At 39.2% G+C, this 24,992-nt stretch overlaps 2 protein-coding genes across 4 annotated transcripts in view; both read left to right on the forward strand.

The window, feature by feature from the left end:
• Positions 1-3,951, forward strand: part of rras2 (RAS related 2) — a 31,206-nt gene extending 27,255 nt beyond the window's left edge. Inside the window, exons 5-6 of the mRNA XM_037094911.1 lie at positions 1,133-1,251; positions 2,379-3,951. Of these exons, the coding sequence (XP_036950806.1) occupies positions 1,133-1,251; positions 2,379-2,466 (207 nt within the window). The 3' untranslated portion in view covers positions 2,467-3,951. The remainder of the gene's footprint in view (positions 1-1,132; positions 1,252-2,378) is intronic.
• Positions 3,952-5,916: 1,965 nt separating this feature from the next.
• Positions 5,917-24,992, forward strand: part of tub (TUB bipartite transcription factor) — a 56,161-nt gene continuing 37,085 nt past the window's right edge. Inside the window, exons 1-2 of one of the 3 annotated variants that reach the window (XM_037096397.1) lie at positions 5,917-6,115; positions 9,050-9,136. In XM_037096397.1, coding sequence (XP_036952292.1) covers positions 9,081-9,136 — 56 coding nt within the window. In that variant the 5' untranslated portion in view covers positions 5,917-6,115; positions 9,050-9,080. Of the gene's footprint in view, positions 6,116-8,600; positions 9,137-24,992 lie in introns of those variants that run through there. The other 2 variants (XM_037096394.1, XM_037096395.1) reach the window with 2 other exon arrangements.

The raw sequence follows: 24,992 nt of genomic DNA on the forward strand, positions 1-24,992 counted from the left end.
TCAGGGCATCACTATGAAGTGAAATGTGGATTGCACAGTGTGATGGATGTAGAATAATGAAACCATCTGCGTTTACACTTGTTACCAATAAACCTCGCTATCATTGTACAGTTCTGTCTGCCACCCTGGAAAAGAAAGGTAACCTGGTTTTGTGTTTCTGTCCTCCACTAAAATTTTCCCGTGTTGTTGTTATTCCTGACTCGGAAAACGTGTCGCCTTAGCAACGGCGGCGCAATACAGTAGTACCACTTGTACAAGCGAAGGGCCCACACAAACAATTGGTCTTTCATTATGGTCTGGCCGTCTTTGTTTCTACAGAGATCATTAGCTAACACATAACGGCAATATATAAATAGCTCGAGAGTGGAAGTTACGTCCAACAAAAAGGGGTTAAAGGCCATGATGATACTGAAAATAAAGCACCACTAATAACACGATAACAATGGATCTGTTTAAAGCCATCATTGAAGCCAATGTTTAAAAGGGAATAATCTAAGCACACCCAAAAACAAATGTCATCAATGTGCCGAGATTAAAATCCAGCAGGAGCCATGGTTTGCTTGTTTGTGAGCTCAGTTTTTAGGTTGTGTTTTCACCTGTGTTCTACTTTTTTTGTTGGTTGGTTTGTTGGCAGGGTTACGCAGAAACTACTCGATGGATTTCCACGAAACTTGGATAGAGGATGGGTGTCAGCCCAAAATACATCCCATTAGGTTATATCATTTGTATTAAGAGATGGATCCAGGATTCATTCTCCATTTTATTTTTTTATATGAGATACCGCGTTTTTCAGCATTTAAATAGATTTTTCATTTTGCATGGTTCTAAGTGAAAAAAATCTAAATCAGGTGCGTTTAGGTGACTTGTATCTACGAGTGAGTGGCTCTCAGTGATATTTTGGTGCATTGGGGGGGTGAATATGTGCATATACAGCGTATACAGCACAAACTCACTTTTTACAGTAATGTGGCATTCGTTGCTGCATTACTTCCCTGCCTCATCCCTCGCTGTCACAGTGAGTCATAAACACCTGGTTTGTTTTTCAAGGGATTGTGGAAGATGTTTCTGCATGTCCCAGACATCAAATTAACATTAAAGCTTCATCCTATCACTGTTCTCTTCTTTGCCTAAGGTAACCCAGGAAGAGGGCCAGCAGCTAGCCAGGCAACTGAAGGTGACATATATGGAAGCTTCAGCCAAAATCCGTATGAACGTAGATCAGGCTTTCCACGAGCTGGTTAGAGTAATCAGGTAGGTGATTTGTTAAAGCATCTTCTGACAGGTCTTCATCATGCGGCTCTTTCATCGACTCAGACTGCCTAAATACAGTGAAGGTTTTGTACATGTTGCACATGCTGTCACAATATTAAATATTTACAACTGAGGGTGACCATGGTGGGAATTTAGGTGGTTTAGGGATGAAGCCCTCAACTTCTGCTTCATGTCCAGCCAGGGCCTCTTTAAATGTCATCTCTCCGCTGTCAGACAGCCAATAAAGTCCTGAAATAACCTGAGAAATACTCGAACACAAACAAATAACATGAGTATTAATCAAACTTAAGATGTTTGTTATGAGTAATTTCTAGATATTGTTTATCAAGAACTTAACTCTAAAAAATCTGTATGGATATGGTTTCATCAGATGTGATTGACAGTCACCTGGCAACAAGAGCAAAGAAAAAAAATCTTTTTAAAATCTTTTTTTTTAAATATGCTTCAGCGGAGGTTATGCACGAAAGTGTGTTCTGTCTATCGGGCACAGTTCTTTGATAAAATGGTCCTATATTTCATAACTCTTTAATGCTGCAGTTGAATAAAACTGTACAAGTGTAAATTAAATCATAGTTGTTAAGAAAAGACACAAAACAAGACAGACTCAAAACAGGCAGAACAACCCTTTGCAGCATAATGTCATTTGGAGTGGACAGATGAATTTTCAGGCACAGAAAAAAAGGAAGATGTTTTTCAAAAACCTTACATAGTTTAGAAAATGTATTTTTTTACCTGACTGGTCTGAGAATAAGAGGATTTAACACTTTATCTCCTCTTCCCTGCACCATTCTAATTCATGCTGCTAACTCATGCTAATGATCAAATATAATAATCAAATGTGATAGTGGACGAGGCTCTGGGGATCCACCACCCGGTGACTGGGACATGATACTCCAATTTAAATGGTTAAAAATGGCCTCTATAAACTGTAGTGTTAACACAGACAACAACACAGACAAAAATCTCAGAGAAATGAACAACATTGTTGTCATTTTTGTTGCACTCTCAGGGACTGTGAGAACAACCACTTAATGGAAGGAAAAGATGCATGTCAAATGTAAACAGTCCAGTGTGTCATGATAGTTTCACTCTCTCCCAACTCCCAGGAAATTCCAAGAGCAGGAATGTCCACCGTCGCCAGAACCAACAAGAAAAGAGAAAGACAAGAGCGGCTGCCATTGTGTGATCGTCTGAGTCGGCCTTATCACTGTAACTCATGCAGCTACTCTGTACCACCCCACCCACTCTGCCTGACATCACATCCTCAGTGGATGACTGACCGCTGCCTTCTCCACGTGCATGACTTCAGACAGCCTTTTCTGAGATACTCTGACCAGGAGCTGCTGTCCCCAGGACATCACTATGGACAACTGACAATGCCAAATTTTAACACCACTCTACCTTCAGCCGTAATCTAAAAATCACACGAGAGAGTCCCAACACTAAACATTGCCTTCTAAAAATCAGCCTGACAAATTAATGTTTTGTACTCTGAAGGACTTCTCTTGCCTTGTAGTGACATTTGTACTTGCTACCGAGATTGAATGAAAACTATATATCCAGAATGTTACTGAGTTTCTTTAGTTTCAGTGTCTGACCAGAGCAGAGAGATTATCTTATTAAGCTTTGTGTATGTTGTGCCATATTCACCTTTACCCCCATGTGCTAATCTGCTGTACATATGTGACATTTGTTGTGATTTTCAAAGTGTATTTCTGATGACCTATTAAATCACCACAGTACAGTGTGTGAGGTTGAGTTTGGTTTTACATAAATGAAAGTGAATATATAAGTAATGTACATAAATATGATGCCTAGACAGCCCTTAAAGCTACAATGATAGAACTTTTTTGGCATTCTGCAGTGGATTCTTTGTCTGTGGTTTCTGCTTTCATCTCAATTGCCAAACATGGGAGTGTCTACTGTATTAGATTTTTGAAAAGTCTTATAGATCGAAGGATTCTTGTCCTGTGCCATCTCATCAATGTACCGATATTAACTGATTTGTCTGAATTTCTCTCCTCAAATTCAGTCAAAATTGGACACCACGCATTGTTTCAGAGCTCTGAGAAGCAGTAGATAAACTAACTGGTAGTGCTTTGTGTATCTTTGAAACCTCACATGATTTCCATAAAAAAAAAAACAAAAAAAAAAAACAAACACTGAACACCGTATGCTCCATGTACAACCTTTGACAAGTAATGTAAAACAAAATCAATCAGCTGCGAATCCAGAAGCTCCGCTCAGCTCAGATCATTCCAATTCAGCGCATCTTTTCTGTCAAACATTAAGTCGACAATATAGAACAAATAACTGTTATATCATTCCAATAACACAGTGGCAATGTGTTTGTTTTGTTTCCTTGAATTATTTCCGTTACATAACTTTTTTTTTCTGTCCGCTGGGGAAAAAAAAAACCAGGACAAGTGGAGGCATTGAGATGCACATCGAAAAAACAGCCGCACTCCAACGGGACATGAACTCACCGGACCTGCCGCTCTGTGGATCATCACCACAGACATAAAATACTGTTCTGCCTTCCCTCTCCACTTCTGTACTTCTGTTCAGGCATTTAAATGAAGTACTGCAGTTTGTTTTTTCATATCATCATCTTGTAATATAAACAACAGGAAAATCAGATGATGGAAGTAATGGACTTGATTAAATGTTTCTACTCTACTTTTATACATTATTTTCTTATCAAACTAGTTGACAAGTATTTTTATATGTTTATAAGTGAATACACATTCGCAGCATAGCTGTGTATATATGTAAAGAGGAATATTTAATTCTCTTGATTATGTTAAACTGAAGATGACTGTTGGCCCAAATCTTCAAAATTGGATCTTTCGCCCAAATGTGACCAAGAATGTTTTTTTCCTTGTCGTGGCTTAGCAATGGAGAATATATTTATCTTGAGGTGTCCGTCACCAGCTCAGAGTGTAAAAACGCCAGGTCGGGTGGGAGAGAGAGAGGGTTATAGGGATGATTCTGGTCTTTAAACCACACGAATTATTATAACAATCACTGAAATCCCATCTTATTGCAAATCCTAGTGTGCATCCAAATCATACTGTTCTTGTTTCTTTTTCTGCCATATCAGTGTCTTTTGCCCTGTGTGTAGCTTTTGGTGCTAAAATAAAATCTGTCAATGAGCCAGATGGGGTAGAGAATCTTTCTTTTAGATTCGTCGCAAGTTTTCCTCTTCATGTTGTCACTTAAATAGCAACAGGATGCCTTAAATGAAAGGACGCAACACATGGATACTTACTTAGTCAAGGGAACCCTTTGTGTCGCCGTAACATTTAAGCTGAGCGCAGTTTAACATAAAAGACGAGTATGTGCAAAAATGGTATCTCTGGAACTCACATATGACACTAGTATGACATTTGTGGCCACTTTCATGACATCAGAAAAAAGGGAGTAAAAAACTTTGGTTTACTGTGTGATATGTCTCTTTTTTGACAAATGAATTAAACTCAAAATACAAGTGAACGGAGGTGGAGTCTGTAACCATGACTGTAAAGAAAGCATAGTGAAAGAATAATAAGACTTCATAAATAGTGAAAAGGTAACCAGATGAACACTAACATATAATGAAGTCCTAACATCTGCACTGCAATATTCACATGATATGATCATATTAACGTTATTAACACAATATTATTATTTCAGTTTCTAATATCACGGCTGTCGTCGATATCAGTATATCTCAGAGGATGATAGAGAATCTGTCTTTCAGAGTCAATCTGTGATAAAGTATCCCATTGTTATTCACAGTTTGATCGGGTGTTATATCATCAACATGGACGCTCATTTCTCAGAATACAAAAAGGATCTATTAAGGGCTGTCTGAAATACTGAGTTTGATCAATTCTTTCACTGTCTCTTCACAATGGTTAGTACAGATCTTCATCAAACTGATGTTGGTTAGTGTTCACATTAACTGCATGTGTCTCTCTGTTTTGTCTTCGGTTTGGGACATTTATCTGAATTTCTAAATTCCCAAATGACATTCTGCATTCTATTGTTGGATGCTGCTCGCACAGCTCAGGTCGAGCCTATAGAAGCAACATACATGTGGGGGTTTTTTTGTTTGTTTTTTTAGTTCTGACTTTAAGGTCAGACTTCTGAGAATAAAGTCAGAATTCTGCACATGTGAAAAGAAAAGAATGTCAGAGCTCAAAAAAAATGTCACGTGCAGAATTCTGACTTTTTTTCAGAATTCCGACTTTAATCTCAGAAGTCTGACTTTAATGTCAGAATGTCAGAACTCAAAAAAATATTCACATGTGCAGAATTCTGACTCTTTTCAGAATTCTGAGAAAAAAGTCAGAATTCTGGGGGGGAAAAAAAGTCAGAACTCTGCACATGTGAAAATTCTCTTGAGTTCTGACTTTAAAGTCAGAATTCTGACTTCAGAATTCTGACAGAATTCTGACTTTAATCTCAGAATTCTGACAATAAAGTCAGAATTCTAAGAACAAAGTCAGAATTCTGAGATTAATGTCAGAATTCTGGAAAAAAAAAAAGTCAGAACTCTGCACATGTGAAAATTCTTTTGAGTTCTTTTGAGATTAAAGTCAGAATTCTGACTTTATTCTCAGAATTCTGACTTTAAAGTCAGAACTCATGTTCACATGTTGCCCAAATCCTTTTCTGTACATTTTCTGCTGCTTGTTGTTTTAAAACAAATCTAGGCCAGACTCAGCCTGTCATCCCCTGTCTACTTCCTACCAAGTTATAGCTTTTGAGAGAACATATACGGTCTGATTATTGACATTAAGATTGTAAACTCATGAATCCTCTCAATTCATGCAAGAGCAACTGGGGTGGCTATAAGGTAACATTACACTTAAAATGTATAATACAGCAGCACAATGTTGGTGTGAGTGCGAGTATAAACATACATTCTTCCAAGGTTAATGTGCAACTATCGGCATACTTGCCTACTTCAGAATGTCTTGACAGACAATGGCCCTGAACAAATAAGCAGTCTAACTCACAGACCTCCGTAAAGGTGAACCCAACACATGTATATACTTATTTGACCACAAGGGGGTTGTTGTGGCTAAGGAATAGTGATTAAGTCCTTGTTTAACCACTAAGGGTTAAAATATTGAACACACAACAAGGAGAGGAACAGCATGCAACATGAAGAGTTCTGTTGGGGTGTTTCTAGAAGTCTGTGGGAGAAGGCTGGACCGACATTCTCTCAGTGAATATTGGCTCAGGTTATGTTTTGATGGTGGTACCTTTGTGAAACAATTATGAAAGTTCATAAACATCAAATTTTAGTGGAGTCGGTTTTATTTGTATAGCACGTTCACACACAGGTCAACTCAACATGCTTTGCATCAAAACAAGGAAAACAAAGAAAAAACAGAACAAATAAGACAGAAAGCAAATGTTCATACTCGACACAATGACATTTTATACATTGTACAACTTTGTTTTAGGGATAATTTCTAACAAAGTGTATAACGGCCAATGTTTTGATAATGTAGTTTTTTTACTTCCTAATATCAGTGTCGGCATCAGCCCCATGAATCGTGCATCAGTCAGGCTCTGCAGGAGCCTCATGGTCCCTATACAGGACTGTTGTTGGACTGTTTTAGTCATTTTTGGTCTTTGGGTGCAGATGTCATCTGGGTGTTAGTAATAAACACCACTATGCTGACCACTATGAGTAGATGTAAAAGAAATACCAACAATCCTTATGCACTCAACATTACCAGCAATCAATACGATTGATCACCCATGAGCATAAAGGCCATTATTTGTGTGTTTTGTGAGTGCAGAGGTCTTGCAGTGCTATTTTATTTATAATTGTGCTTCACCTCAGGATCTTAAAAATGCAATGTAATATTTGCTCCTTGAAAAAAAGTGAACATGGAAAGAGAAAATATATTCATGAGTGGACTTCTCATCGGGGTCTGCCTTGGCTGCAGTAAAGACACAATGTAATATAAACAAGAGATAATGAGGTGAGTATGGGAGGGTGGAGGGGCCTCCACACCGCCAGTGTCAGCTATCTTCATTTGGGATCTTGAATTAAAGATGCTGGGGTTCATTAAATTGGAAGGGATGTGCACAGGGGAGCCTTGAAATAGCAGCTCCGGTGGATTTCTTGTGTGTCCTCTTCCCTCATTTCCACTTCCTCTTTCTGGATTAGTTTATCTAATGATACGTTGTTTTAAAGCATATCCACATTTCCACATGATCACAGGTGCGTAGACAGGCCTGGTTCTTGACATATGCAGGCTGTGTGGCTGTATAGGACCCCTAAACCCACCAGGAGGCTTTCAAACAGTGTTCTGTAGTAATAATCTGACTTAATTTATCTAAATATTTTTTCATTTCATGTCTTCAAAGTAATATTTCTATATGTTTAGTTGTTTATTTATTTATTTTTTTAAGGAAAATGCTGCATCTGTCTCATTTACGCACACTTGGCAGATGATTAAATGCAGTTTAAATGAGTTTCTTGATTCAGGGGGGCCCAGTGTTTCCCATTTACTATCATTTCCTATTGGTTTATTTCACTGGGATCTGCTTTAGATTTCAGACTTGAATTTGAGATTCCGAAAAGAAGCTGTTAAAAGTTTTTCCACAGATCTAGCCTCTTTACCTCTTCAAATGCACAAGACCCAAGCACTTAAATGTTAGACCATGTCCAGACAGATGGTCGCCGGACATTGCTCCAAACATTGCTCTGCCTGTTAAAAGGCTTTTTTTTTGTTTTTTTTTCTCACTCTGTCACAAGTGCTTGCTCATGGGGGAATTGTTGGGTCTCTGTAAATGAATTAATCAAGGAGAAGGATGTCATGAGTTGACCTTTGTTGTGAATTGCCACTAAACAAATAAAGATTGATTGATTGATTGATTGATTGATTGATTGATTGATTGATTGATTGATTGATTGACTGACTGATACCTCAGAGGGTTTCCAATCCCCCCCAGTAATTTCTCAAAATGGGGGCCTCCAGACATTTGCCCCCCACAGAAGCTCGAAACAGCCCTGTGTGCAGACATGCAGTGCTCTGAGAAAGGCAGCAATGTGTGTGCGCGCATGTGCACGCGTGCATGCGCGCGCGCGTGTGTGAGCCTGATCCTGTGAAACACATTAAAATCAGGCCTATTCCTATTTGCATTAAATTACATTCATTGGAAATTACTTCTTGAGACTCCAGCACAAATCCACTTTTCCAATGTCAGCCTCTCAATAATGAAGGAACTCTGTGTGTGTGTGTGTGTGTGTGTGTGTGTGTGTGTGTGTGTGTGTGTGTGTGTGTGTGTGTGTGTGTGTTTGAGGGCTAGTATCTGCTTATTTATTTATTAAAACCTATTGATCAGCACATGAGTGATCAGGTTCAGCGTTTGCTACGGGCTGTTGAACAGTCACGACATACCAATTATAATAATTAAAAACAAAACACAGAACAAAATATATCACAGCTTCTTGCAGTGATACAGGATGTGCAGTGGAGGCTGGAGGCCACAGTCAGCAGGGGGGATTCTGTCAGCGACGTTCATCAGCGCTGAATGGAACAGATCAGCATCCGAGCTCCCCCCGCTCTCTCTGCGGTGGTATGGCCCATAGGAGCGAGGAGCGTCTGGCTCCGCACAGCCTCCCTGCTCATTCACGAAACGGCGACTCCTCTACTTCTTGTTCGCATTCAGGGTGGAAGGACACGGGGGAGAGAGGGGAGAAGAGGAGAGAGAGGAGAGGAGAGGAGCGTTCAGGGTCTTCATTCTCGCCTTTTTCTTCTCCCAGCGGCCCCAGTACGTCCAGCTTCACCGGAGACATGGAGGGAGTGAGCAGCAACAGGAGCATGTCTTACAGCAGATGGAGTTATGACAGGTAAGAATTTTTTATTTTATTTTATTTTTTTTTCAGATGGTGGCAAAGTGTGCGTGGAAAAAAACAAAAACAAACAAACAACACACACACACACACACACACACACACACACACACACACACACACACACACACACACACACACACACACACACCTCAGCTGTTCACCCCAGTGTGTTTGTTTGTGTTGTCACGCTAGGCCGGTATTGTGTATTAGATAGGAGGCTGCAGACCCCCCCTCCTGTCTAATGAGTTGACAGGTGCAGCGGATTTGGAGAATGAGAGATTATTAAAGTGGCTTCAGCATCATGTTGTGTCTGCTGGCAGATGCATGGTGATGCTCGCTCCACTCTGTGTTTGCATGTCCGTGTTGCGTTCACAGACCTCCTCGGACAAGCTCACCGTCACCAAAACATCCCCACAGGGACGGTTCGAGTGTTTACATTACTTATGCTTCATGATGTTTTCAGTCCATCTCCACAACAGACCACACTAATAGGTTCATCTATCAGTCTATGGGTGACTTCACATTTCATGCTGAAGTTTTGTATGCTGGAGATTTGACAACATGTATTTATTGTGTAGACTTAATGGAAAATTAATTAAAATATGAAATAATTATGATAATTTAAAAGCAATATAAATCTATGTGTAGTTTGTAGTCCTACATCCAGTTCTCTCATCTCAAAGTCCGAGGTTTCTGAAATGGTGTTTCGGTTAAATGCCTGAAATGAGGTCTTGAGATGTTCGCACATTTTCGGCGATAGCTCCTTTAGCTTAGCTGTAAGCGATGGTGTGATAACTGATAAAAATATCTGAACTTTCTCTGTATGTATGTATACAACTGTATACTTTTCGAATTGAAGTCTCTCTCTCTTACCAAACTAAAGCTAACTTAACTCATCATAAAATTGATTTCAAACATAAAACCCACCAAAATAGTCTTGGCTTGTCTTTCCACAATTACATCTGGTAAGGTCAAAATAAATCCTCAATTTGCAGAATAAGATGGGAAGATATTCTGGCTCTATGCACCATTTTAACCTGCTGCTGTAGTCTCACTCTCTGCTGCTTCTTGTCATCCTCGAAGTTACAGTTATGGTCAGAATCATTGTAAATCGCCTCCATACTGTGTGAACTAAGTCAGCCTTGAAGGCTGTGGTGGCCCCCACGTGATTAGAGGTACCAGCGCAGACAAACTCTAAAGCTAACACCACTGTTAACTGAGCCATGAGCTAATTAGCTATCCGTGGCTAGCTACAGCCAGCTAGCAGTGAGCAGCAGTTGACACTTCCCCTTGTGATATGCCGCTCCCTATGTTTTTGGAGCTACCCTGGAATTCTGGCCATATTCTACAAATCACATCTTTAATATCATCCGTGCATTAGTCACATTATGTTCACATACAATTAAATGTACTTCAGTCACAGAGCTGCTGGACTCATTAGCCAGGAAATTGGTAGGCTACGTCTCTGTAGGGGTGACTGCAATCAAAGCCTGTATTTTAAAAAAACAAATGTTTAGAGCAAACCGATGATTGTTCTCCGAGGAATGGTTGATGACACATCGCAAAATGTTTGTGCGCATGTGATGTCATCAGCACATTGTCGGACATAAGTGCGAATGAATCAGTTTGAATGGCCATGACAAGCAAAAATGACTCATGGTGAAAAAACACTGCAAGTATGTTCAAGTACACAGAATCAAATTCGAGTATGAATACGGTCAACACATACCAAACCTCCAGTAGTTAATCAATTCCTCCTTCGCCTTACTCAGCCAATAATGTAGGGTACAGTGGACTGTTTGGAGACACTGTTGCTATATCAGTGGAGGAGGTTTTATCCTGACAACACAATATATATTGGCTCACACAGTATAATTGGTATTCTGAATCTGTGCTTGGACATCCCATGAGACTGCTGGCAGAGCCTGTGGTCTCCTAGCCTCCTAAGATTTCTCTCAGCACTGTGAAACAATGTTCAGTGTGTGCGACCACTTAAACAAGGCCTTGAAGAGGAGAGAATTGTTTGCTTTCAAAGCAATATCATCTAATTCTTTTTCATTGGAAAATCACGCACTGCGGTTTCAGAGATTGCGTTGGGTGTGAAATTAGTCATTTAAACAGATCGCTAACTCTTTCTTGCGGCTAAAATCAATCCAGGACTCGAGTGTCATGTTAATGTGTAATCTTGCGGGCACATGACATCAGCTTCATGGGTCAAATTTGGGGGATTGTTCTATATGTAAAACCAACACAAATTAAAGTGCAGGTGCGAAACATCAGCAAAAGCAGTCTCATTTTCAGTCGTACTGGCAGGTGTTACTGTTTTGTTTTTTGTACCTTTGGCAGCCAATTTGTAACATGCAGGAGCATAAAAGTGAAATGTGCAGATGCAGATTTTTGTCAGAGAGCAGTTTGTTCTTGAGTGGCGTGCACAGACTCTCTGAGGAGCAGGGGTGAAAATTAAAGAATGTCGTCTGTTCTGCATGTGTTAGCATGGGCGTAAGGTGCAATATGTCGGAATTCTCAAAAATGACCAGACCTGTGTCATATATTTGTTGAGTTGTGTACGTACAACATCCCAAATGTTTCCAAAAATGATCTAAATCAGAAAATCTACAAATGTCTCGAAGGTATTGATGTGGTTCATTTGGTTGCTTGTCGCTAGGAGAGAGTGACGGATTGAGGAAGGAAGTAGGTAAACGTGAACATTTCTGCCTGAGTCACATCAGATAAACATCTTTGTCATCATCAGTGGTGGTTCTTTAATGGTGTATTCAACTGCAGCATCATTTGTGTTTATTTCTAAGTGTTTATTCGGCCAAAACAGCCAGATTATTTAGTTGAATTTTAGAATTAAGGTAGCAAGTGTGTTGGAATTCAGGTCAACCACTGAACTCAAAACCCACCAGAGACTCCAGTCCCCTCTCTTCTTTTACCCCTCTTCTCTCTTTAACTTGACATTCACGAAGTAAAGAAGTAAATGAACATTTCCCATCCAGCTCCAGTCAACAACGGCGGTCAGCTCGCTGCTGCAGTCGGGCTGCAAAACAGTATAACCTTATTAATCCAAAAAGTTGAAAACTCATCTTTGAGCTCTCCTCCAGTCGGTGAACTGCTCTGGATCAGAGCTGAATCTGATGCAGCTTGGGCTGTTTATTCCTTCCAGACGGCAAGCTATGCAGCCAACTCGCTCTGATCAGCTGAGCATCAGCAGCATCCCCTGCTCCACCTCACCCTACACATGACGCCCATCTCATGTGTTTAGACTGAAGAGTAGGAACATACATGCCAAAACATGGACACCAACATGTCTCTGTCCCAACCCCCAACACAATATTCACAATGACCAGTTCCCCTTCACATTAAATGCTGACCTATGGTACTCATTTTCTCCATTTAATGGCTGTGTGGGTGTACAGACTGTGCTCGTCTGACCTCCTGATTCATTTTCGAAGTCCTCTGTCAGGAGAGGCTACACCTTTATCTTTTCCCGCTGAGTTCATGAACTCTAGTGGACAGAGCTCTAATTACGAAGAATAAGTGAGAATGCCTGTGTGGGAGTTTGGGGGCCTTGCAGTGAGACACGACTGTGAATCAGTAGTGTATAAGCTGGAGTCGTTGAGCTCGGAACATAACCGCCCTGCTTTTCAAAGATGGCTTTCTTCTCATGACAACAGACAGACAAATAAGACAAATACTGCACTGTGCACTGAGCTCCATCTGATAATAATAAGTGATATACTTACGCTGCTGAGCTAACATTAATGTCACAGGTTCGTACTCAGTCAAGCCCTTGATTCCTTGATTGAATTGGTCCCGTCTACAATGTTACACTGCAGATGACACCGTCCCGTACAGAGGCTACCCGCTAGCTCACCACGAACACTGCCTTGTAAAGTGAACTGGCCAAGTTTCATTCAGTAGTTCTTTTTCTGCCAGCTGATGACATTAACAACAGCTGATGAAGCCTGCCAGTAAAAATGTGGTATCTCAGCAGATAGTCGCCACTTAAATGAGAAACTGTATCCTTGCTGTTGTAAATGCAGCAATATGTTGACCACAGGGAAAATGATCAATGTAGTTTGTCATGAAGTTTGATTGGAAGTAAGGCTTGGATTGTTTGTGCTGAGTCAATAAGTGAGTTGAGCCCTGTCAAAGTAAAACACTGGTATAGGAAGCATTTAGGATTTGGGTTGGACAATGCAATCCTGGTATAGAACTTCATTTATTCGGACATGTTTCCAATAAGCAAGCAGACTGGATTTGAGAATGGAGCGCTGGAAAAAAAAACTGAAACAGGTGCTGGTGCATTTTCAAAATGGTAAAAGTGGGTCCGTCTAAAGTATTAATTTAAAATAGTCCCAGCCTTGTGTAAGTCTATTCATGCTGCTCAGACTGGTACAGTGGTATTGAGTATAGTCATGTCTTGTAATCCATGGTGAAGCCTGTTTGTTCTTGGACCTACAGCACGTACGATCACACTGTGTCCTGGCACTGACTCTGTAAACACTGTATCCTAGAGATAGAGGGGGCAAGGTGGGCTGACAAAGATACAATTCAGAGGCTGCAGATCTCAGAACAGAATGCATGAATCTCCGAGAGTACATCGTGTCCCTACTCATCAAACCACAGGATGGAAACAGAGGGAGCGGTGAAACTTACATAGTTATACAAGATTCTCTCATTTGTTATGTGATGTGATGATTAGCTGAAAAGACTCCTGACCTCTCATTTTTGAGAGGGTTAAAGTGTGGAAGAAGTGTCACTAATTATCTTTTAAATAAAAACATCCTTTCTCAGCTACAGTTGATGCAAGAGATGGAAATCAATTCTGTCTCCGAAGGCACATCTCTCCTGAGTTTTTGCCTCATTCCTTCCTGACATGTCTCCAACAGGATGGAGGATTTGCAGTTTTGAATTGGTCGACAGTTGTAAAATGTGTCAAATAGAGAGAAGTCGTGCAAATCAGCTCACCGATCTTCAGTTTCACACAAAAGCTCAAGGCTAGTATTGATGCCAGTCTGGCCAGTGGTTAATGTGACAGACAGTTGACAGCACACAGCAACCTATTTTATCTTTTCTCAGAGTCAGTCATTTAAAAATGCTCATCATACAGGTGTTATCAACCTGCATTTATGCTGATTTTGTCTGCACAGGCACACATTTGCAAATGTCGTAGTGCGGCCGCAAAGGAAGGCCTGGCTGACAAGTGTGCTTTATGAGCAATGATACTGAAACATTATAGGAGAATGTGATGCTCAGAAGGTTTAACTTGCTGATTTTCAGCCTAATAAGTGACACAAATTGGTTGTGATGCCTTGTTTATTGTTTTGCAGACATAGATTTAAATAGTTAAAGATGTTTTTTTATCAGAGCTGATGTTTCAGCGTTGGTTTGAGGATTGTACCTACTTGTATTGTTTAGATAGATAGATAAAGGTGCCTATGATGTCTGTTAAGAGCTGACGTTTAACATTTCTCTATATCTGTTGGAAGTCTGCCAGAATTAATGTGTTTCAGTGTTTTAGAAGATGTTTGCTGTAAATGTTTGTAAGATTTGAAGCAGTGTTTTTCTCCTATCACTACCTTTCTTCAAAGTTTTTAGGTCTCTGTATTGTTGTTCACCACACCAGTGGTGGAGGGTAACTGTCTGATCATCATCACATGTGTCATCAGGGTGTGGCCTATATGAAATCTCAGTGCCTGTGACCGTGGTTGTTGATCTTGAGGAAGGCCTGAGGACCGAAACACCATCAGAATAAAAAGAAAAATGCACATGAGCCAGTGTGTACGACACTATTTTCTGCTCTCAAGTCCACTTCCAGTGACTAGCTTCTCTCTACAGTGCTTGGTGTGTCTTACTTTCCTTGTTTTGTTCTGTGAAGAAGACAACAATTTAATCAAACAATTTTCTTCCAGTTCAAATTTCTTCATGCCACTGCAGATCTTTCGAAAAAAAAAACGCCAAAACCTGACGAGTTATTGTGAGGATGCAAATTGTATTCACATGTAAGCAGAGATTCTGTATTTTGCTGGCTTGGTGCAGAAGTAATCTCAGTCTGTGTTTGTTGCGGGGCTTTGCATTGTTTGCTCAGTGGCCATATTTTCGAGCCTGCGTTATTGTCTTTGAATTTCAGCTGCTTGTCAGCAATCTATGCAGCCGACTGAGGAAGCCTGAATTGTATCCCAACAATAAGACATTTCAATTTGGTTCAAACATGCATGAGAAGTTGAAATAAATTATGGTTGTGAGGTGCTTTAAAATAAATTTGTTGGCGTTCACCCAGCAGCTGGGTTAATCAGAGGTGTGCTCATGTCTGTTCAGGTTGTGATGCAGGTGTGAAACGGCCTCAACAAAAGCTGTAGACAGAGTATGCACTCTGTCTCCTTAGAAAGAGCAAGAAAATATGCCATTATAATTTTTAATGGATTAATTAGTATATGAAGAATAAAACATTTTGGCTTTTAAGATTACAGCCCAGTCCTAAGTGCCTCCTTTCTAGCACTGGTCACCATCTGAATGTGTAGTCATACATGCTAAGTGCTCCTGCTGTGGGAATCCGTGGTGTGTTTGGGGGCATCGTGGGTGGCTTTAAAAAATGAGTCACATATGAACCAAGTACCTTCATTGAAATTTCGCACCAAACAATAGGGTAGAGATAAATTCACCAGTGCCCATCTAATACATTTTCCAGTTTAAAGAATCTACATTTTACTGGTCACAAAAATAAAATCATTGCAGACAAGAGTTGGCCAGACATTGAGAGGCGATATGTAATGTTGTTGTCATGAAGCTCTGAACCAGAAACAAACTGACATACTGACAGATGAACAGTATACTCACCCCCCCCCTGGAGGTCTTACCCAGGGGGGTGACTTTTATGTGGATTTTTATAATCAGTAGATTAAAGAAATCTAGGAATGAGGTTGGGGACGGAAGAATCACTAAATAACTTCTTAATTTCAACCAATCATTTATTATTTTTTCCATCTTGCAATGTGTCGGCCATTTTTCTAGTCTTAATAGAAAAGTCACTCCATCTCCCGAATGATTTAATAATATGACAGATGAGAGGGGAAATGTGGGGCGGAGGTTGTTTTTAAGTGTGCAGCCAAGGTGAGTTATTATTCAGCCAGTGCCTCAAAATTAATAATAGAAGGATAATTGAGTTTCAGACGAAGATTTCTCCACCCAGACGTGTGCAGTCATCAGAGCGCCTGCCCTCTACTGTCTGAGGTCTTTCCTTAAACCCTTTGTCAGTCAGTCAGACTCATTCTAATGTGAACTGTGATCGAGGGGCATAAAGCCATGTACAGTATTTTGGCTTTACATCTTCAGAGTCATCCACGTCTTCAGTAAAGCAGACTGGTAGTATAGTGACAGTCCCTTTGTATTAATTGCTGCACCTACGCTCGTAGAAATTATAAAGGTGTCAGATTTGGAGATGGCAACCGAAGCGACAGCTGTGGTCCATTGAGTGTCAGAACGTTCACTCCACCTGCTGTTGGAGCGTGTCCACAAACCGTGCCAGGGACAGATTTTAGAGGATTCAGCTCTCCGGTGTGAAGCATGGAGTACTATGAACAGAAATAAACTCTAGCTTTATATTTAACAGCCTTTTGACACTCCTCTGCTTTACCTGTTTTGTCTCGCCTGTGGAATATTTCACCTTTGCAAACTGTTAACCGGCAGTTTCCTCCCCCTCATTGTTCCTGGTGATGTGGCCTGTCATATCTTAATTGCCAGACCTCCTAAAAACTCTCCAGCTCAACGACTGCCGTTTATTATGCCGCTCAGTCACCATCCACCTGTTTCTGTAGTAACCGCAGATAGAGTACTAAACAAAAACCTTCAGGCATCTGTTTGCTGCTGCAGCTCTTGTCTTTGCTCGTAGCAGGTAGCAAATGCCCCCAATGATTTGCACCTGCTGCAACTACTGCGGTTTGTGAAATGTTTAGCACTGATAAACTGGATGGATTTATAAATGCCTATCAACCACTTCAGTGCCTCTTACCTCTCTGTGCATCTTCCAGTAGAGCCTAAAGTAATTGCAGGAACTAAATGTCAGACATCTCCTTGTTTAGAAATATTCCGTGGTTGTAATTGGTAGAGGAGCTGGGATTTACTGTAATGGCGCACATTTTTTACCTGTCCCCATAAGCTCCCTCATAAACATTCATTAAATGGCAAATTTGCAAATATAAATCATAATGTGATTATTTAGATAGTGTCAAGTATTGATTTTCATGGGATTGGTGAATTTTGGTTTTCATTCTAACTGAAAAATATATAAAAATGGTGATGATGTGATATTTGCTGGAGTCTGCACCGACCGAGCATGTTCCCTGATGACTGGAAAATGTGATTTGTAGCTCGGGGCATCTCTGCAGCACCACAGCGCTTCACTTATAAGAGTATGTTGTGACAAGTTTTACCTTTTTATAGAACAAACTGCAGCTCATGTGATTTGGATATTGTACTTGATTACTTGTGTAGCCTTGATGCAAATGCAGAGAAAAACAATAGAATTTTTGAATGAACTGCCAGATAATGCTAAGCCCCTGTTCAGCTTTCTTTTTGTGAAATATTAACATACAAATAATGGCCAGAACTGCAGCTGAATACAGATTCTGAAGTATTACACCAGCCACGTTGACTGAAGTGATTTAAGGGAACAAACAAAAGGACGGACAGGAACACAAACAGGCTGAGAGTGCAGAAAACATGATGTGAATAATGATTTCCACCTCATGCCACATTTTTCTGATATCATCATACAGCAACTTGTCATTTTATTGTACAAGAATAGTTGCCGTCTCTCTGCATATGCCTACATTGTAGTCAGATTGCTGTTTTTAGGATGTAACTTCTAACCAGACAGCACAATGAACACAGCAGACGGATGGTGGAGAGTTTAGTGAGCAGATGTGAGGTAAGGAGAGGAAAGAGTGTGGGTTGTTTTTAGGATCCACTGAGGCGAAGCTCGAAGATTTTTTTTTCAGGGGTGGAGATCAGAGGGAGTTTGAGGGTGTCATAGCAGGAAGGCAGCCAGCCTGTCAGCCAGCTGACCCGCCTCTGTGGTTTGAAGCTGCAGCCTTTCTGATGTTTGCTGACAAGTGGGAGCCGACATCAGGTGCAAAGGTTGGGAAGCTTCCTCTCCAGCACCTACCTCTTTTGTGTTTTGGCATTCTATTGTTGCGAGGGAGGGATCGGTGTCTGCTGCGGTGGCGATGCTGGCAGGCTGCGAGCTCTGAAAGCATGCAAGACCGAGGAGAACTGGCAACTTTGGAGTGTCTGAGATTTACAGAAGAGATGCTAATTCCATTTGCTGGCAAATGCAAGTATGCTACAGGGACCGACGGATTATCGGCCTGGCTGATTATCGGATCTGATATTCAGCATGTTGCTGATTATTGGATTCAGTGGTTTGTGTGTGTGTGTGTGTGTGTGTGTGTGTGTGTGTGTGTGTGTGTGAGCGTGTGAGAGTGTGTGTGTGTGTGTGTGTGTGTGTGTGTGTGTGTGTGTGTGTGTGTGTGTGTGTGTGTGTAATCAACTGAGATATTACTGCCTGAATTTTCCAAGCTTGTGATAGTGATACCCTCGGATGATGAGAGTCACAGATTTCATGTTCATTGGATGTCTGACCGCTTTTATTCCAGAGTTTATGTCGTTCAGGATACTGTAGACAGATATACAATACAACATATACATGTATTCATACAATACATGTTCTAGGAAAATGTTGACTTGGGGTATTTCCAGGCATGAAATGAGGTCTTATCTGGACCACATACATGACAACAATATGATGAATCTGGTGTCTTTGTACAATATATGTCCCCATGATGCATACTGAGTCCATATTCTACCAGATATGAGACTTATTGACGAAAATCAAAACATTAAAATTTCTGGGTTCAGACTTTCTGTAAAGTAATGAGTACAGAAAAGTTATCATATAACTGTAGTGGAGTAGATAGTACAACATTGGCTCTAACATCGCAAAGTGCAAGTATAAAGTAGCATAAAGTGGAAATACTAGTTAGTGTCAAAAATATGGATTTATCAATACTCGAGTCAGTTTCAATCTTCATTCTCTTCAGTATCAATACACTTAGGCCCACCTTCTCCAGAAATGAATTAACTTACAGTAGATGCTGTTCAGCTTAACTCACAGCACACAAACATTGTTATATTTACATTCATCTTTTAATAAAAATCCAAAATGTTATGCCCAAAATGTTTAAATGATCAGAAATTGATATTTTCAAACGTACTGGATCTAAGTTAGAAAAAGTATTGTGACCAAACTAGTACAAAATTGTACTTACATACAATATTTGCTACAGTAAATTTGTCGTAATTATAAGTCGTAATTATATTTTCCATGAAACAATTTACATGATTAATGCTAGTGCAAATGTAAAGATGTTAGTGGTAAAGGAGCAGTTCAGTTAAATGTTCATATAATTTGTGTTGCATCTATGTGTGCTGCCAAAGCATGACTGCAGTTAAAAAACAAAAATAAGGGAGGAAATGAACAACAGCAATAGAAAGTGTGAATAACAATATTCATGATGCAGAAGTAACTGGTCTTTTGACACAACTCACGTATCCATTCAGGCATCCACATGTAGTCAAGTTAGTTTTGATTATACAGCCCACAATCACAATCGTGTTAACTCAGTATAGATCACTGTACTTATAGTCTGTACAGTGATTTAGCTACAGTTCAATCTACATCTGTACATACAGTATCTGTTCAGCTATTCAAATTTGAATTTAATGCTTTACCTGACAGAATCAACCCAGCAGGACCCCGCATGGATTTACAAACTTGTCTTATTAAATTCCACACACTTGGTATGATTTCATTGATTGAACGTCCTTGGTTAAATATTGTGCGATACAGGAAAATAGCAGATAATTTACGGTTTGTGTGTGTATGTGTGTGAGTGTGTGTGACCAACAATTAGGATGCCTGCCACATTTTCCTCTCAGCATCCACTCAGAAAACTTAATCTCCTGATGGGACCGATTACAATATTTGAAAATCACCCCACTCGCAGCATGAATCAGTGCGCGCTGTTCTCAGTCTGGGTCCATGAAATGTCGACCTCCTGAGAAAGGAGTCGTTTGAATAGTGCTTTCTGTCGTTCTCCTACGTACACTTTAGATACAGATGAGAAACTGGGCAATCAGCTGTACTGTCAAGGATAAATGTCCTCCAGCGACACTTGACGGTAATGAGTTTGAAAAGATGATCTCTGAAGGGCTGAGAGATGCAGTTTTGAGGCGTGGAGGTGTTGTGTGGGACAATCTTCCAAGGCTTCATGAATTCATCTGTATAGTGCATGTAGTGTGAAAAAAAATGGATAACATTCCCTCAAATATCAGTTTCTGAACACTGCAGTTGTTCCCAGCTTGTTAGGCAGCAATTACCTTTTCAAGCAGCCTTGAATTTTGAATAGATGTTGTCCACGAGCTCTCAGTCTTGACACAGAAACAGACATGGGTACACATAATAGCCTCACTTTTATGCCTAAAATTGCTTTTTCATGTGTCAGAAAGAAAAAAAATCCAAGTGTGAAAATCATTGATTATATTAAATGTCAGTTAGTGGAAACACTGAAAAATTAAGGTTTTTCATTCAGTGTCACCAAATGCCATCACTAAATGTGATGTTTTTATTAGTTTAGCGTTTCTGACTAAAATAAATCTTCTATTTTTAGACTTGTAAAGGCAGCTTCAGTTGAAAGCAACAGCGTCGTCCCTGCTCCCAGCTCACAATCAGTGTATGTGGCATGACGGAGTTTGTAGCCTCGTTGCTTTGATGCCTTTACTGTCTTATTAAACCAGGAGAGGTTGCTGGTCTGCCTTTACATCAAAGTGGATTGGTGTTAAATACACCAGGTGTGCGCCTTGGGATCAAGAGTCTGGAGCAGCATGGCTATCCAGTTGCGCTGTAACAACAAATATTACAGATATAATAATAATACATTATTGAATCCATTCTTCCTTCTCATTGATATTCAGCCCAGTCATCAGGAAAAAAATATTGAAGTATGTTTCTGCTATACGTTGGCATTTGTATGTGTTATAGGCTACGTACCGTGTTTACATTGTAGTGACATCGGTGTAGGCTGGAATATTGATTTCTGTTGTCCATTGTGGTTTAATCTGTACAATTGCACCCAGGAGGGATGCACTGCTGTGCACGGGGTTTCTTAAGTTATTCACATATATACGTACGTAAATATTAATTGATATACACATGTTTGTTCAGGGGCATACAGGAACATGCATGCTTTTCTTGGGGTTTGCTCGTTTCTCTGCTATGTTTTATAGCATCTTTTGGCTCATTTTTAGTTTTACAGCCCACAGCATTATTGTATTAACTCATTCTCAGTGAGCTTATTATCCCTGTGGTTCTCAGTGGAAAAAGCTCTAATAAATTGAGTCATAAATGCATCTAAAGACAGACAGACAAAGTCTCTGATTAGCTGTTGAATACTGTGGAGTATTAACAGAGCTCTAAGGAGATGGACTATCAGACTATTGTGTCAGTAGTTTTCTCCTTTCTCCTCTACTGGACATAGTGACAATATCAACAATCTGATACATGTCAGTGTTGAGTCAATTGTTCAGCTGCTTATTTGCACCCAAATGTTGGGATCTTATTTTCAATATGTTGGCATATTTTTATTTGATATTCTGAAAATATGAGTATTATCATTTCAAAATCAACATTCAACACTGGACAGCATAAGGTCCCCAATTTAAACTGCACAAGTTTGAAACTTTAAAATCTTGGATGGTTTTCACCAAGATATGTGATGAAGTGAGAGAATAATCACAACAGTTCTCCTGTCCTCATGTATTCTTCATGCTATTAATTAACTGATCTCACTCGGTTCATCTCATCTTTTTCCCTTCTTGTACTCTTGTACAGGATATTTCTCTTTCAAACTGCATTACCCATCGATTACTGTGAATATCATGAACGTCAAATCATTATTTGACCCCCTGTGCGCAAATACACAGCCTGTCTGTCAGGTAGAGAACGGTGAAGCTGCTCTTAGGGCCTGCAGGTAAATTTGGATAATAGTCATTTGCCAAATAGCTTAAAACCCTAACCCTGAGTTTAAATTAGCTCAGGAAAAATGTATTTCTGCATGGGTTCTACCCTTTTTAATTATGCTTTTAATATTTTTTATTGGATTTTTATTTTCAAACGATTCATAAATGTAAAATATGTTAATCGTACTGTTCTTTATTCATCTCCATCCTCTCTTCCACGACTCTGTGCCACTGGTGGATGTGTGTGGGATATGCCTCTGGAGCTTGTTGCTATGGTGAAGCATCATGGTGCAAGTTTTTGAGAAATGAGGTTGTGTGTGTGTGCATGCGTGTGTGTTTGTGGTGAATGAACAGAACTGTAATGAACAGACTGTAAGTGTGAACATATGTGGTCTAATCTTCGCTGCGACCCTTCATTACATGGTGGAGAAAAAATCTTCATTCTGGTGTCTTCTTTCATTACGTATTTTATCTCTCTACACTCTCGGCTAATGAGGTTGTGAGAAAAAGAAAAGGCAAGCGAAATTGTTTTCATGTGCTTTTTGCAGTAAGAGTATGTTATCACTGTCGAGACCACAACTGTTCCAAATTAAATGAATCAATAATTTCTTGTGCAATAAACAATCATAGGTATAAAGTCAGACAAAATAAAAAACAACATGCTAGTTTTTAGTTTTTCAAGCCCTTAAAGGAATGTTTTTTTCATCTATACTGCTGTTTCTTTTACTATACTACTATTTATTTAACCATACTACTGTTTATTTTGCTATACTGCTGTTTATTTTTCTATACTGCTGTTTTTTTTTTTACTATACTGTTGTTTATTTTACTATACTGCTGTTTATTTTAGTGTACTGTTGTTTATTTTACTATACTGCTGTTTATTTTAGTGTACTGTTGTTTATTTTACTATACTGCTGTTTATTTTACTATACTGCTGTTTATTTTACTATACTGTTGTTTATTTTATTGTACTGTTGTTTATTTTACTATACTGCTGTTTATTTTATTGTACTGTTGTTTATTTTACTATACTGCTGTCTATTTTACTATACTGTTGTTTATTTTACTATACTGTTGTTTATTTTACTATAATGCTGTTTATTATATTGTACTGTTGTTTATTTTACTATACTGCTATTTATTTTACTATGCTGTTGTTTATTTTACTATACTGTTGTTTATTTTACTATACTGCTGTTTATTTTGCTATACTGCTGTTTATTTTGCTATACTGCTGTTTATTTTGCTATACTGCTGTTTATTTAACTATACTACTATTTATTTAACCATATTACTGTTTATTTTACTATACTACTATTTATTTAACTGTACTACTATTTATTTAACTGTACTACTATTTATTTAACTGTACTACTATTTATTAACTATACTACTGTTTATTTAACTATACTGCTGTTTATTTTACTACACTACTGTGTATTTTTAATAAACTGCTATTTATTCAGCTATACTACCGTTTATTTTACTATACTGCTGTTTATTTCACTACACTGCTGTTTATTTCTGTAACAGACACATGGGCGAGACACAGTCCTATGATTACCAAAATCAGACCAAAAGAAAAACAGACCAAAGCTACAGCCAATCACTGAATGTCTCTGTCCTGTTATGATGTCTTAATCATTCATTTAAATTCATACTCTTTGGCTGGAGACATGATGAGATTGTCAATATATACAACTTGTTACCGATTCAACACATTACTGGACTGCTTTAAAAGCAGTTTGTTGATATACTCAGTTTTATCCTAATAACACAGTCATGTTGATGTTTTCTGAGCTGGATCTGGCCTCCTTGTCACTTAGGGGCCCAGATAAGGGAGAAAAGAAAATTAGCTGCATTAAAGAATGTTTAACATATATTTAATGATTTAGAGGTTTATCTCTTCATGAAAAGTCAGGAGGAAGCATTGGTAAATGTAACTATTCCACTGAAACGTCTAAAAACTAAATTAATGGGCATAATATTAATCATGTGGCAGTCAAGTAATTTGTGTTTGTTGACCAGACTATTAATTTAATTCAGGCCTTGATCTAATGTATGTTTACCAATAAACATTTTATTTCAAATAATTGCCAATAATCAGTCTTGCTTGGCGCACTAAAAGCTGTGGTTATCACTTTTACAATCTGACATTGTGTCAATAAGCCTGATATAGCATGTGATTTGACAGGTGTCTTAAGTCACCCCGGGCTGCCCTTCTGCCAGAATATAATACTGTCGAACCTGGTGAGAGCATGAAGCATATTGCTGTGTGATTAATGGATAGTTGGAGGATTATTTGGATCTGTTAAAGATGAAGAGACCAGCTGGTCTTCTTAAACACTTAAACAGATGCTGAGCAGCCACTCGGACGAAGGAACAAGGAATGGCCTCGATGACCAGCCGTAGATGGATGATTCATCAGTTATACATTGATTTGTATGCTGCCATTCCCTTTATCCATTATGTGTTATCAAGATGTTTGCCTGTCAACACCTTCTGAGGATCAATAGTTACTGTATTTATATATCTAAGGAGACACAAATACAGTGTACGGATCCAATTAGCTTTTTCCCTCCTTGTCCTTTTAATAGTTAAAACATAAGCTGATTTAAACACATTTGAACATACAAACAGTCTGTGGTGCAGAGCTGGGGTCAAGTGTTTTTTTTATGTTTTCCTTTTTAACATTTTGTAATCTGTTCTGTCTCATTCCTGACATTTATTATGTTTCTCACTATATGAGTTGATACCCACAGTCCAA

This window comes from Acanthopagrus latus, chromosome 4 (genome assembly GCF_904848185.1).
Source record: "Acanthopagrus latus isolate v.2019 chromosome 4, fAcaLat1.1, whole genome shotgun sequence".
Classification (NCBI taxonomy): Eukaryota; Metazoa; Chordata; class Actinopteri; order Spariformes; family Sparidae; genus Acanthopagrus; species Acanthopagrus latus.